The sequence below is a fragment of the Pollachius pollachius genome, assembly GCF_949987615.1.
Source record: "Pollachius pollachius genome assembly, chromosome: 15".
Taxonomy (NCBI): domain Eukaryota; kingdom Metazoa; phylum Chordata; class Actinopteri; order Gadiformes; family Gadidae; genus Pollachius; species Pollachius pollachius.
In genome coordinates this window covers 8,886,792-8,902,524 of record NC_136948.1, presented here as the reverse complement: position 1 = coordinate 8,902,524, position 15,733 = coordinate 8,886,792, and the positions used below count along the sequence as shown (strand labels likewise).

At 46.1% G+C, this 15,733-nt stretch overlaps 1 protein-coding gene across 1 annotated transcript in view; it reads left to right on the top strand.

The window, feature by feature from the left end:
- The window catches only part of fermt2 (FERM domain containing kindlin 2), a 39,563-nt gene that overhangs the window by 6,680 nt on the left and 17,150 nt on the right, over positions 1 to 15,733 (top strand). Inside the window, exons 3-4 of the mRNA XM_079752698.1 lie at positions 7,078 to 7,311; positions 13,627 to 13,755. Coding sequence (XP_079608824.1) covers positions 7,078 to 7,311; positions 13,627 to 13,755 — 363 coding nt within the window. The remainder of the gene's footprint in view (positions 1 to 7,077; positions 7,312 to 13,626; positions 13,756 to 15,733) is intronic.

Sequence of the window (15,733 nt, the reverse complement as noted above, 5' to 3'; positions counted from 1 at the left end):
AGTGCGGAGGGTGTGCCACCCCCTTGTTTGGCTGTGTTTGGATTACGACACAAATTGATACAAACCATGGGTCTGTAGGGCTTGGCTATTAGTTTGCGATGCCTTTCCTACTACAGCTGGAACTTTGGTGAATGCTCCCTGTTTCTAACAACTTGGATAGGACATGGCGTGAGACTACCGTCGACACACATGTAGAAGGAATTCTCGTTCTTCTTGTGTTAGTCTCAGCTGTGTGTGTGTGTGTGTGTGTGTGTGTGTGTGTGTGTGTGTGTGTGTGTGTGAGATTTTAATTATAGAGCGCTTCTCTCTTTAATAATTCTCAAACTGCCGACTATGGCTAAAACAGTAAATTGAACACATACATATTTCAATGCGGCCATAAGAAAATGGTAAGAAATCCCCCGACCTCATGTGTACGTGTGTGTGAGCGTGGAGCAGCGCTCCCATAGGGAGAGATTACGGCTGTTCTTATGGGACTCTGCCAGCCCATTGATGTTCCTTCAGGCTGCCTTGACCATACAGCAGCAGGAACTTGTCCCAGGTCACGGCTCTTTTTATGCCTGTCAATGAGAGAGGTCACTGGTCCCGTATGACCTGCTGCCTTAAGCCTGAGCCTTGAGTGTCTGCTGTGTTGTTGAACATGCAGATTCAGGTAAAAGGGCAGTGCCTACCGTGGCGGGTTCCACTTGTATATCTCTCAAGGGGGTATGTGTCAAAGGGATGTGTTTCTAGTATAATGTAAAGTCTCAGTGTTTTTTTGCATTTATCAGACATGCCTATGTCTACCTCGATGTATCAACATGATGAAGGGAAAGCTCTGATTTAAAAGAACTCAACATGGCGAAGCATCTCACAAAGTAATCTTGTACTTGTTGTGCTTTCTTCTTATCACAATGATCACGTGTTGCTTTTAAGAATACCCTTGTGACCCTGTGTGTTATGTAACAGTCGATGGAATAAACTTCAGTACGTGGTAGTTGGCCACAAGGCTGTCTGCCGCGCTGCATTAACTTACTATCTGTCACTTAACTATTCAACTTAGCTATTACTTATCGTCAGTGCACAAACAGGTTTTTATCGCTCTTTTTTTTATGGCGGGTTACGTTCTGAAATTCGTGCTAGTGTCTCCACCCGTCACCTTTTCAACTCCAACACATGAACCGTGTCTGATCTCAATCTCACCTCTGTTACAATGGCAAGACTTTACACCTTTCACACCCCCGCCACCGCCCAGCCTAACTGATCTGGTTTTCAGTCATATGATGGAAATCTGCCGTGATTCTTGATGTTGTTGTGATACCATCTCTCTCTACAGATGGCTGTCACTGTGTGAAGCCAAATGCCCAGAAGCCATTTATACAGTAGATCTAATTTTAGGACAATGCAGTAGAGCAGTTGTCCCCTGTGTCATGGCTTGTCAATGCTAACCTTCACCCTATATTTGCGGATGTATGTGTGGGGAGATGAGATAGAGCGAGGTAGTAGAGGCTAGTATAGGGTAGTAGAGGCTTAACAGTATTAAAGAGAGAGAGAGGGAGGGAGATGTTGAGATGGGTCGAGAGAGAGGACAGAAAAGCCAGCTGAGATCCCTGCTTAAGCAATGTCTTTGTTGTGTGTCTAAACACGCTCCCCGCTGTTGTGCTGTCACTCTGCCGGCGACTAACATGAGTTGCCCTGGCAACAGCTTGACCAGCTCACCAGGACAGACAAAATTTCTTTGAAACATGTATAACCCCCAAGAGCATGGAACATTGCATTTCCCGGCCTTACATTGGTTTAGCGAAATACCTAAAGTGTGACGTGGGTTATGACAACGGCCCTCACACTTATGCCGCTTTTCCACCGACAGTACCAGCTCAACATGCCACGACTTAGCGCGGCATGAATTGGTTTGGCTCCAGGCACGTTGTGTTTCCATCTAAAAAAGCCTATAAAGTGTAAAATCGCTTTCTGTGATAAGTTGCTCATATTGAGCAGTCCAGTGGCGTCACTCTCTGGCCAATCAGTGGCCAGCAGCCTGTTTACGTCACACAAAGGTAGCGGTTCAGCTCTCATGGAACCTCGACGGAGGTGAGACAAAAGTAGTACCAGGTACCAGATTTTTGCAATGGAAACGCAAAAAAAAGGCGGGTCGAGGCGAGTTCAGCTGGTACTGTCGGTGGAAAAGCGGCATTACTCCTATTGAACCCAATGTGTCTATACTTTTTAAGGCCCTTTTTGAAGTCTTTCATGACTGCTCAGATTTCAATCCCATTTGTCTCCCTAACAATAACAAAATAAAAAGGTACACAGTGTTCAGTTATTCTCCTGGTCTGAAATCTTGAAATGTTGGCTATGCTATCGGTATCTCTGATCTTAGTGATAGACCTGAAACCTGCCCTACCGTTCACTTGACTTACAGTCAGCGGTTAACTAACAATGTCAAAGACAGGCAATGTCAATATGAACAATTGCTAAACATGGAAACTTTGGCTGTTTTTGTGGCCGTTGACCAAAAAGCCAGGCTAGTATTGACTCTTAGCTCAGTGTTTTAAACTCGGTGTGACTCTGGGGTCTGGTTCATAATCCCTCAGCGTTTTGCTGTTGAGGTTGATTTCTCTGTGTGGGTCCTATTGGTATTGTCAGACAGCCATGGAACCACACAGGGTCACACACATGGCTGTCACACTTCTCTCCTCGGCTCTTTCATCGCCATCTCCTCCGCTTCGCTTCTCTCAATTGAAGATCCAGCCCCCCTGTCCCATCCATCCGCCCCTCTCCTCCATAAACACCACGCTCTTCTAATGTAAACACCAGATACTCTGCTGACAACGAAAGGAGGGATGGAACAGAGCGATCTCTGGTGGTGAGGAGCTGGAGGGGGGAGGAGAGATAGAGAATGTGGAGGAGAGAGAGGGAGCGAAAGAGAGAATGTGCCAAAGAGGAAGCTACACCAGGAGGGTCCAAGAAGGAAGAAAAAAAGAAAAGTTTCTTCTTAATGCCAGATAAAGTCTTTCCAACTGTGTCCTCGGTTCTGATTATAGTGCAAGCACATTACCATTTCCTTTACAAAATACACTTTTTCACTTGACTCCTCTGTCATTGAAGGATAGTGTAGTGGTTCTTGTTGAGTTGTATTATGTGCATTCTTTTTCCGGTGTACACTGTCTTAGCCGTGGCACACGATGTAGAGCAGAGGGGAAACGGCTGGGAAGAAGGCCGGCTAGCCACCGGCCTGCTAATCATCGCGATGCCGGGAGTATGAAATTTTTTTTGACTACACTTGCAGATTAATCTAGCCTATTAGACCACACATAATTGCACACACACCCAAAGAAACATTCACACATTTGCATACAGGGAACCAAGCCAACTGATTAATAAATGGCTAACGCACCCACACACGCACAGAGAGAGAGATATAACCTACACAACACGTGCGTGGATAGCGCCAGCCGTATCCTCTTTCACGTGCCCAAAGAGGTCATAAAAACATACTTTCCCCTCCTGCCACATCCCTCCCTCCCTTCATAATCTCAGCTGCCCCCCCATCCTCTATGTTGCCTGACACAATCACTACCCCACCGTCCATATTTTATGCAGCCAATTACTTAGGCCCATGTTTCATGTTGCTGCGGCATTACGTCACGCCGGACCGGAGCTGTATTTTTAGCCCAGAGAGAGATGCCATTGGCCCCTTCCCTCCTTCCACTTGAGCCGATTAAATTACCAGCCTGTTATTGAAAGAACCCAAGGGAGGGCTACCAGATTTGCCCCCCAAGCCTTTCGTCCAATCATGTTGTCCGACCCTTGCCTGACGTCACAGTGATTTGGTAAGGGGGCGGCGGCGCCGGCGGCCAATGAGCTCTGCCGGAAGGAGGGTCTTGAGCGGTCCTCTATTTAGTGAGTGATCTAAGATTTTAAAGGGTATGTCCATCTATACTCCGGCCCTAACTACCAGTATCCGTACCTTGTGCACATAGCTCAGTGCATGTGTAGGGGTAACCAGTGGTAACATAACCTCTTGTAGAACAGGGACTGTGGTCAAGACCTCAACTGCCCAATATTGGCAGCTGGCTTGCCCTGGCTAGCCCAGCGCTCAGACACCTAAAATTACTACGTCCTACGAAGGGAAAAACTGAGAATACAGACCAGAATATTCTTGGATCTATTTCCATTTTTCCTCTCTCTCTCTTGTTCCCTCTCATTATTTTGGACTTCGGGTATGGCCTGGGATGTCTGGTGTCATTTGTAGAATGGCAGCAATGGAGTCATATAGAGCACAGCTGAGATATCGGAGCACAATGATGACAGCAACATCCCATGCTGCTTGCTAAAGGATTCCCACAACACACACTTGTCCTCCCCTTCTGGTGTTGAAGAAAATTGAAAGCTTGGAATGTTTGCTGTCAAGCGCCAAGTTTTTGCCACAAGACTAAAAGGTCTTAAAAGCAAACAGCTCAACAAACAACTGCCCTTCCCCATCCCATTCACACCGTCTTGGGAGGGGAGGGGAGGGCAGGGGACGGGGACGGGGACAACAGGGACCACAATGGCATTTGCATTAAAGATGCTGTTGGCACTCCAGTCTTTAACTTTCTACCTTCTCACTTGATCGCTGTGGCTATTCTCCCGACGGTCTCTCGTACCTCAGCGAGCTGGGGTTTGGTTTGCTAACATCCTGCTGTTGTTTGCTCGTCCCTATTCCCCAGCATCCGTCATCATCTGCTAAATACACCGTAGCTCCATTCACCCCCTGCCCTTTTTTCTTTAGAAGAGAACACCAAAGTGTTGTCAGTGATGCATATGGATGCCACCGTTGTGTGCCTAGCTCACAAACAAGAGCACAATGACAGGACATGCACAGAAGGCTGCCAAGCTTTTGTGTTTCTATGTCACCCTGCGGTTTGACTGACTGGCTAGAGGTTAGGACAAGGTAACCCACAAGCCACTCCGCCATCACATCATTACCACCACCGCCTCCTCCTCCTCCGTTACTCACACCCACTAGGTTCAAGCTTAATACAATTAGCTCTGTGTCAAAGCAAAGGACAAATAGAAAGCTAACGTTTATTGATGTGTTGTCCTGTATGGATAGCTCGCCTAAGCAGATGAAATACAGCTGTCCTTGATGGCTCTAATGGCTTCATAGACCCTTGGGTAATCTGTCAAAACCTCTGTAATAAATAGATGGAAATATTATGGGTGAGGAAACACTAAACTAATGAGAGATGGCCCTGGAATATTAAGCAGATGATTTTAAAATCAGGGTCATGAACCATGCTTTCTGACATTGGGAAGATATACCACTAATGTGTGACAATGAATCCAATCTGCTGATTTCTGACTAATGGGCATTAAGATAATGAGCTGCTGAGACTCAACAATATGGCCAACATTTTCATTGTATTTGCATGTGTTTAATTCATCCCAATGCAATGTATGACCACATTGATTATCTCATTATTAGACACCAGAATTCTGCATCAGAAAGATTTTCAGCAATGTTTATTCTTGTGTACATGTGTCCACGTGTTGTGTGTCAATGGGGTTAATCCAAAATAAACGTGGAAGTTAAAACCATTTGGATTAGAAGACACAATGAAATTACCCCCTGAGAAACTGTGAGTAAAAGCTCAGAGTCAGACAGACAGGGAGGGAGGGAGAGAGCTAGAGATTGGATTGAGGAGGGGTAACAAGAGGGGTGGACAGGCAGAGAGAGGAAACAGGATGCTGCCTGGAAAAGTGACTCCCCCCTTGGATGACATCACAGCTGTAGGACGACGTACAAGAGTAAAACGCATGCTCTTATATTAGTTTTCCCTCAAAGATTACCACCAGGCATTCATCTTGGAAATATAATTTAATATAGGTCAAACCTGTCATTATGGACGTTGCTTCATACATACTGTGTACTGTCTACTGCTTTGTACAAAATGTTCCGTCTAACTCTTTATCAGACCTAGACCATAAGCTGGAGGGCCCGATTTGCATTCAATCCTTTTAGCCAGGTGAATACATATTTCGAAATGCATTAGGATCGAGGATATTCAGATAATGGACCTAAGGGACACAATGGTTCCCTTACGAGAAGGGGAGTTTTACATTTTCTGCACTTCCCCCAGGCTTTGGGGGAATTCATCGATTTTATTCCAGCATTTAAAACCTTCACCTAACGCCGACTCAGGATTAAGATCAAGTTGATCCGTCAAACAGCTGCCTTGAGTTTCCTCAAATCTCTTTAGCTTTTTCTCCTTTAAATTCCAATGAATTTCTTTCCCATGAAATGTCGCACGTCATAAGCATCTCCATTGTGTGGATCCACCCCATGCAGCCAGGGGCCTGTGGACTGGGGTTTTGGGTGGCACGGTGGTGCTTTTTGAAGGGGTCCCCCGTAATAACCACAACAAAGAGGGGAGGGATGAACCTGATATCCGTGTCTCACAAACGGCAGTCCCATTGAAACTTCTCATCACTATCCACCTACACATAGACACACATAGCCCCCAACCGAGGCACCCCAGGATCGCTCTGCACCCCTGCGGTGTCCCCACCTCTTCCAGCTCACCCCAAACATGAACATCCGCCCGGGAGGGACATACTTGGTGATGTCAGGTCCCTATAGTGTGAGACACATAGAGGGGTCTTCTCATCTTACACGTACGCAATCTGACCCTTGGGCACTGCTCAGGCCTATCCCTTTGTCTGTAATCGTTAGCAGGGAATCGAAGGAATGTATCTGCACAAAGGGAAATATGATCAAAGAAAAGAAAATGATGAAACCCTTGTAGAGAATTCACCCTGACTATCTCCAGGTTGCAATTGAGCAGGGTGTGTTGTGGGGGTGGTTTAGTCTAGGGTTTTGGGTGTTTAAGGTTCTGGGGATGTAACGCAATGTCTTCTGGTTTAAAAAACGCACTCCACCTGGAAGCACCCATGATGAACATTTCCCAACCACTACACTATTGTATTGTTTATCTAACCTAAAAAAAGGTTAGATAAATCATCATACAAATCTGTTAAACGACTAAATGGTACTTAACTGCATGATGGCCTGGCAATCGACTAACCCTGTGATGTTTCCTTTGACGTACCTAGATGTGAAGAAGGACTGGTCGGACCACGCTCTCTGGTGGGAGAAGAAGAAGACCTGGCTGTTGAAAACCCACTGGACGTTGGACAAGTACGGCATCCAGGCGGACGCCAGGCTGCTCTTCACGCCGCAGCACAAGCTCCTGCGCCTGCAGCTGCCCAACATGAAGCACATGAAGGTCAAGGTCAACTTCTCCGACCGTGTCTTCAAGGCCGTCTCCGACATCTGCAAAACCTTCAGTAAGTGGTTACGCTTGTCTTTTTCCCCTAATAAGTTTCAGTGGACTGACAAGTGTTCACGAGGTGGTTTGAAATGGCCCCACACAAACCAAAATGTTGTTTTTTTTATATTCGGTAGCGTAAAATTGCCATTTTAGTTTTGATCTTGATTTCTCTGAGCTATTTACAGATAATCCCTGTCCATGTTTTGTATTCGTTCTCCACACGACCTACCTCACTCATCTTATTTTTATGTCTCAAGTATCGTCTGCTGTATTCACCTCCCTTTGACCACCAATCCAATATAAATCCTGGAGACATTGAGGTGTCCTTGGTTTGTAAGCCCATTTGTGTAGCTGCTCTGATATAGAGACGATCAATCCTGACTCACCACAACATAGCAAAGACACTCACACTTATGCAGAAGTGGATGCGGGCAGGTAATAACATAAGCAAGCGCTGAACTAAAGTGAAACCCCTTTCCGTCACCTGTCGTATCCCTTCTCACTCTTCTCCCGATGGCCTGTTTAGTACAGCGTATCTGTATCAAAGTATTTAACCAACCTTAAGCGGTACCACCAAGTGGTCATGGACTGTCTGCTATTGATACTTTTCATCACTGGTCCAAATGGGTCCTGTCAGAGAGGTGAGAAAGGTTACTCACTGGAGCCCAGTGACCCTGTGACCTGGGAAGACCGACTTTTCCTAAATCTGCTCCGGCTCCAGACCTCACGCATTGCCCTTACCCACTGAGTCATCACCGCCGGGGGAAGACGCTGGTGTCACCAATCACATTGTAATGAACCATTTGAACAGACAGCCTCCTGGACACCGATTGGTTATTTTGTCCAATGGTCTGAATTTAATCAAATCTCTGGATTCAGCCTGCTTTGACTCAGCTAAAGTGAGGGATGGTTTCAATGCGTTTTCTTGGAAGCCTTCTTTTCTTGGAATGGATGTTTTTCTGGAGAGGCTCAGAGAAGGCCTGCTATGCAGTTATATGGAATGAATTAGCCAATAACAAAAATATGATTTTTGTTTAAGCCACGGATGGAACCAACAGCTCCACTTTTGGCTAGTCCTTGTCAGGAATGTATCTCTCTGCTTCTTTGGACTAATACATTTATTTTAGTCCATGGCAGTGCAGGACAAATTGCTTTTGGCTGACTTTCTGCATGCCTTGATTGTTGCAATATGAATTACAGTAGCTGTGTAGACCCATTTGTTTTTACTAGTACTTTCTTCACAACACCTTGTTGACCTCATCCAGTAGGACATTAATTAATGACGAGGGAGTCCACTATAACTTTTATCCCTATCTGTTATGATGGGTGTCTCAAGTGACTTACATTGTCTGTGGTGGAAGCATTTGATTTGGCTTATTATCATCAGGGTTCAGTCTAGTGCCAGATTGGCCTGATTTTTTTTTTTGTACAATACGAGTACAATTAAACATCAACCATTTGCTACTTTTAGCCTGACAAATAAATATTGGGATATATCATCCATTAGTTTTTATTGCTTTCAGATCCGATAGAACTAGCAGAGATAAAGCATAATTTGGGCTCTGGAAACTATTCCGATATTTATGGCCAAAATGCCAAAATGATTCATCGACAATATAATGGATTAATGGAAAAAAATTGGTTGATCGTTAGTGGCAGCCCTAGTTCAGCCAGACAGTTTCCTTTGTGGTTTCCGCTGGCTGTCTAAGAGCAGCACAGTATAGGGAGAGTTGAGAGGGACGAGAAGACAAAAACAGGTCTGTCCAAATTGCCTTTTCTCCAGACAAAGGGGGCAGATGGGATGGGGGGATAAGCTAAAATATGGTTTATTAGGATACCATTTTTTCCCTTCGGTCTTCAGTGTAGCATCCAGCCCCTGCTCCTTTCCCAAGTTTAATTCCAGATGATGATTGATGTTGTGAGAATTCTTTGTCAATTGCAGACCATCTTTTTTTATTTTTGGAAAAACAGGGAATGGGTTTATGCAGCAAATGATAACCAATCTATCTCCGTTACACGTTGTCGACATTTCCCTAAATGGCAGGTACAGACCTTTTGGGGTAATGTTTACAAACCGCTTGATAGTGAAACGGAATGGTTCGAATGAATTATCATTGGTCAGTTCTCGTCACATCGACGACAGCTGTGGCTAATCCCTTTTTGAAAGAGGCACAGTCCATTTGGGGATGTTCGCAAAGAGAAGACTATATTCTCACAGCATAGCAACATTTTCTTTAATTTTTTGTATCACCCCTGTGTACACCAGATTTTACAAAAGCTTTTCATTTAATTGGCATGTCAAACACACAACGTATACATGCCAGACATAATTTTCTCACGGTTAAACATAAAGTGAAAGTCTTTTTATGTTTTGTTTCCACGTCCCAAGTATTTATCTACTACAGTTGGTGTGCTACTAGTCCTAGACAATGTTGTACTGTAACAATTCTCCCTGTGGGAGATACAATGATATTCACAGGCTGTGTTTGCACTCTGCTTGCCTTAAGTCAAACCACCGTCCCTTCACGATGGTGTGGTATCCCTAACTCCTCATGGGGAAAAAACACCCATACCCAATGACTAACGCATGACTGCAGTGCTGGAGGCCTACGGTAGTATAATCGAACGCCCCTTACCCTTCCTTCCCTCCTTGTCTTATACTAGCTCACCAACGAAGGACTCTGAGCTAAAAAGCAAGTCATCATCGATGATGACAGTCATGAACTTTCCCTTATCTGCCCTTACCCTATGTTGTATAATCATGCATTTGCCCTAGCATTCCCTCGTTCATGGTCTTATTCCCTCAAAGTTGGAGATGAAATGGACGTTGCAATGGAGGTCATTGTAATGTATGTTTAAGGTTTATGATGTACAAGGTTTAACACATCTAGCTAGCGCGAGCGATATTCTTGGGGAAGGGGGGCACTCTATCCATCCTCCTTAATACGACCTTAAATAAGAGGGTTTAAGGGTTTTCTAGGGGCAAGGTGGATGTGTCAATCTGATTCAAGGGCCCTCCACCTTCAATGCCTCACCGCCCAAAGGGTCCCAGCCACTGTTTTCATTACACTGAAGAAGTGTTCTACTGGCCTCAGCTGCACCTCCCTACATTTAAGAGGGTTAGCCTTTTGTGATTGGCCTTTTAACTGTATCGTCTGAAGCCTTTCACAGCTTGCCGGACAAGCAGTGCTTTTCCTTTGGCTCATTTTAAAGAGCTAAATAAACATCTCAGTATTTCAGTTTTTGAGCTGAGGGTACAGTCTGTCTTTAAACTTGATGGTAGATTAGTCTGTTTGGACCTCAACAACGTACCCTACTCTTTATCCACATCCTCCTGGGGCGAAGGTATAATTGACTCGTACTCAAAGGTCTAATTTGTATCCTGTAGTCTATTCAATCCACCAAGGAAACAAGGTATTGATTCATCCATCTCCCCAGGATATTAACTGATCGATCAGGTCGCAGCCCATAAAACAGCTCGTACAAAGCACGAGTTACCGAGTCCTCAAGGCGACAGTCGATTGAGGCAGACCTCTCCTATTCAACTCCTTTCTCCTTTCCCTCCATGTAGGGGTGTCTGCTCCTTCCCTCTTTTAGGCCACGTTTACTTTGCAGACCGTGGCACTGTAAAATTAGAATATGACGACGTGTGTGATTGTTCTGCGGCTAACCTCGCTCACTCTGGTGAATCATCGCTTCCAAGGAGTGGATGCTATCGTAGAAGTCTCTCTCTCTCTCTCTCTGGCTGCTTGTCTATTCCCCTCCTACCTGGCTGCAGGCCCATTCACCACCAGGGCTCACAGAAAGACGAGAGGAGACCGAGAAAGGCCCTGTTCTGACTGGGCGTCTGCTTATGTAAGTCATGCTAGCTCTAGTATTGAGGTCTTGAACTGTCTAGCACTGTCACTCCTGGCCACACCTGAACAGAGTCTGGTCAGTGTAGGAAAGCTGAGCGTACAGTAGCAGCCTGCCTGAACACTTGTTGGATTATCACCCTACATGTACAACAGACCCCCCCCCCCCCCATCCTCCTAAGTGTACATGTCAAATTGTGGCTTAGAGAAGGGGACAAATAGTAAAACTCGGGACAAATTGCTTTGACAGCAGTGATAATTCTTCTTGGCTGCCTTGGTTGAGGTCATATCTTGTGGAGATTGGGTACTAGACTAGAAGAGTCTTTCTCTCCTTCCGCTTGTGTGCTTCATCCGACCAGGGGTATTCCGATATGCAATTGTTATTCACCGAAAGCTTTCCGACTCTTAAAATCATTGCTGCAATAAAATATACCATATGCCAATATGATATTTGCTAGCCAGTTTCTCTTGTTGATCTAGATTGTTCATATTTTCTTTTGAGGTCTTTCATAATTAATAAAACCTCTTAAGATTGAGATAAAGAGACAATTGAATACAACACACATAGTCGTGCTACGTTTCAAACCCTTCTTAAATGTCCGATTTTTTTTGTCGTGTCACAATTTGTTCCTGCTCCGCAGACGCCCAGATAATTTTAATTCTCCTGGTGGTATTTGCTGTGAGATCATCAGGAATAAATCATACGAGTGACTTGGTTTGTTTGACATCGTAGTAAAATGCCACATACCTCTGCTATGTTTCACGGAGACACATGCGCCACACACACACGTCAGGCTGCACAGCTCAACCGGGCTAGAGCTAGGCAGCACGACTGCATGGCTGTATAAGGGCACAGGGATTGTGCCTTGCGGAACAGAAGAGAGCTGAGATGGAGGGAGAGCGTGGGGGAGAGAAAAAGAGGGAACGAGAGAGTGGGAGGAGGAAGGAGAGCCAGCTCCCATCTGGTAGTCCTTAAAACCAGTGGAATGCTTTTGCTTTAGTAACACAAACTAAACAAGTAATTCTCGCCAGGCCAATAGGTTCTCTCTCTCTCTCTCTTCTTCCTTTCTGTCCTTTTCTCTGTCCACATCTCTTTCTTTCTTTCCTTCTTTCTTCTCCCCCCATCACCCTATGGTCTCAACTCTTTATGTTACACAAGATGCGCTCCCATGACGATCGTAAATGAGCATGAGGCAACGCAACAACCAAAAAGTCCCGGGGCGGCTGCTGCTGCAATCTACCACAGATGAAGCAAACTGCATTGTAATGAGAGATATACTTTGGCCTCTTCTATCGCTCAGCCTTCCCTGGGTCCCTCCACCAGTCTGATCCCAGTGCAGACCATATGAGGCATACGATACGTGTGCTGCTCCTTCCAGGCCTCCTGGCTCGCAGCAGCCTCCCCTCCCTACGGAGCCCATCCTATGGCGTCATGGCCGCCACTGAGTGATGGTTCTCTGGCCTCCCTTGCCGACCCTGGGGGGGGGGTGGGGGGGGGAGAGGAGGGAAGGCGATGGGGAGGTCCAGGATAGGGGGGCCCGACTCTTACTCTGTTGAAGTCATCAGACCAAATCTGGAGTATGTATCTTAAACGTTTTGAGTTGCACGCACGGGTACATAGGAATGCACTCACACACGTCAACGTACATAAACATCAACATTTTTCTTTGCACGCGTACACAGTGTGAGTTGCAATCTGATTAGTTTACTTGGTTTTTAGCATCCTGGCTATCTGAATGTTAGCAGTGTTGAGATAATGGAACCCCTGATGTCACTAGCGTCATTAGTCATTAGCTGTGTGTGTGTGTGTGTGTGTGTGTGTGTGTGTGTGTGTGTGTGTGTGTGTGTGTGTGTGTGTGTGTGTGTGTGTGTGTGTGTGTGTGTGTTTGTGTCTGACATGGTGCGTGTGTAAGGCTGCAATGTGCTGACAGACAGGAAGAGCTAGAGACAGACGGATGGAGGAAGAGAGTAGACGAGAGAGGGATGGACTGACACTGAGGCCCTGTCCTCCCCGTCTAGGCTGGGGATTACAGCTCGATGAAGATTTGAAAGGGTCCTGAGAAAAAGAGATCTGCAATCTTTTTTCCACCCGTCTTCTGAATGCAGCTGTGTATTGTTACCCTTCATCTGCATCATCTCCTCTCTGTTCTTCTTCTTCCATGGTTCTGCCCAATCTCCCCCCCCCAGAGTAGTTTACGTAATTTGTCCCCTGTTGCACTCCCCGCCTGGCCTCCCAACCTGCGGGCCATTCCAGGCAGTCAGGTTGCAGCGTGCGTAAATCAGGTCTCCTGTGACAACGGGACACAGGATCTGTGCGTCCTCCTGGCCTATCATCTGAGCCCCCCCCACCCGCAGCTGGTTGCTGGGCAGGCTTGTGTTTTCATGTGACATCAACTCTGGCATCCACATATGATACTCAACCTCACCTCTTTTCTCCTCTCTCCCTCCCCCCTCCCCCTTCTCTTCCCCCCTAAAAGATATCCGGCACCCAGAGGAGTTGTCCCTTCTGCGTAAACCCCGCGATCCGAAGAAGAAGAAGAAAAAGCTGGAGGAGGCAGAGGAGGAGGCCCTAGAGCTGGAGGGTCCCATGTTGACGCCCGGATCAGGTGAGCCCACCATGGGGGGGTGGGATTACTCACGCGGATCATGCCTCCATGAGCCATGTCTCGCGGGGACTCTACAAATGTGGGCACGGGGAGGTTCGGTCAAGGACCTCTGGCGAATGTCGGGAATGACACAACCGGTATGTCTTTGTTTTTTAAAGATGCTCTTAACCGAACACAATTTAAAGTAAAAAGAGATGGTACACTGCAATCAGAGAGCGATGCATTCTGGTTGATAAACGGAGTTACCCTGAAATTCCTTACCAGAAGAAGCATTTTATATTAAATAGACATTTCAAAACAGTATCATTCAAATATTAAAACAGGGGATTTAAAAAACATAACAAGGTCTTCCATTATAGGTCAGTAATGTGGGGAGATGGGATGGAAGGGGGAAAAGCTTGCAAATTGTATACAAACAGACGGGACAAACCTTCAGAAATGCGTTGCACACACAGGCAGTAAAGACCCTGAAATTAGAATTGCGGCGCCGGTGTGAGTGCACTCATTGGAGACACAGCCCATTGACGTTCCCATTAAGGCCTGAGCGTGTGTACTTCAAAAGGATCAGAACATAAAAACAGTGTTTATACATTATGAAGACTTTCGATAAGATTGCACTGCAGTCATCTTCAAGAGTACTCTTCAAGAGTCACTTCAAGCTGTTATTAGTAGTAGGTAGAGCTTTTTGATATGTTTTGCCCCTTGACATATACATTGATTTACAACACAGCCTTGCTGGTTTTGATTGGTCGATAACAGCCTTCAGCAGTCTATTTCCAACGGTTATTTTAGTGGAAGAAAAACAAAAAATTTAAAGAAAAAGATAAAATAAAGTACAATGTATTGATGCATTAAGTACGTCAAAAATTTTGGAGACCGCTGATTTCGGTTGTGACATTCTCTCTCTGCTTTATTTCTGAAGCGTAAACATCCACTTTTAGGAGCAGGTTGAAATAGCAGGTTCCCTCGTATTGTTTTCCTCTGCGGTGAGGCAGCCAGCAGGATAAATACAGGTCGCAGCAGTGTGTTTGCAGTGACCAAATAAGAACGTGTGAGTTGGGGCCAGCGTGGGACCTTAAGCACCCAGCTCTCGGCTCCTTAGCGGTGCCGACCAGGAATGGTTTGAATTCCACACATAGTTGGTCACGCCGCCGTTTCCAAACCCAAAACTCAGGGCTGCCAAAGTGGCAGGATACTCTCTCAACCTCCCCCGTCCCTCCTTCCTTCCCACCCTCTCCCCTCCCTTGCCTCCTCTCCGTCCCCTGACCATGGGAACCATGGACATACAAGCGGGCGATGGCGAATGTTGCCAAATCGTGGTCTCGAGGTTAGTGCCAGCCGCTCGCACTCACGCCACAGAGCAGCAGTGAATGGCACCCATTGTGTCCGGGTTTGGGCACCTCTGCTCCCCCCCTCGATCGGCTCTGCCATGTCCTTTCCTGTAGCGGACCACTGTTGATTTCACCCTATACACATCGGAACCCCCCGGAAAAAGATTTTTTTCACATATATAATTACACGGAAGAAACGAGGGTCAGGAAGGAAGCTTGAATTATGTTTGTTTACGGACGCTTGACGCACAATCCCCACCTTACATTCTTTTCATTCTAATTCGAATCTATCGCTCCAGTCACTCACCAAAATCACTCCCTTCCTTTCAAAATAATACGCTCCGTCTGCTGACTGCACTGCTAGAAAAAGGATGGGAGGACACAAGCTATCAAAAGGAATGTGCAGAATCTGTTTACTGTACACTGCCGTTCCAGTTTCTTTCTTTTTTCACACACACACGGAAACACACACACACATACGTGACCCGCGCATACACTTCCTGCTCTGGCCCTATCATATCACATGCTACAGAAGCCGTGTGTATTTAACGGGCGGATTATGGGGAGTTATTTGGTGGTGTTTTGGGAAAGGCCCTGGCCTTCTTGCCCCCCGCGACTTATCGTAGCCCCCCCGGGACTTATCCTAG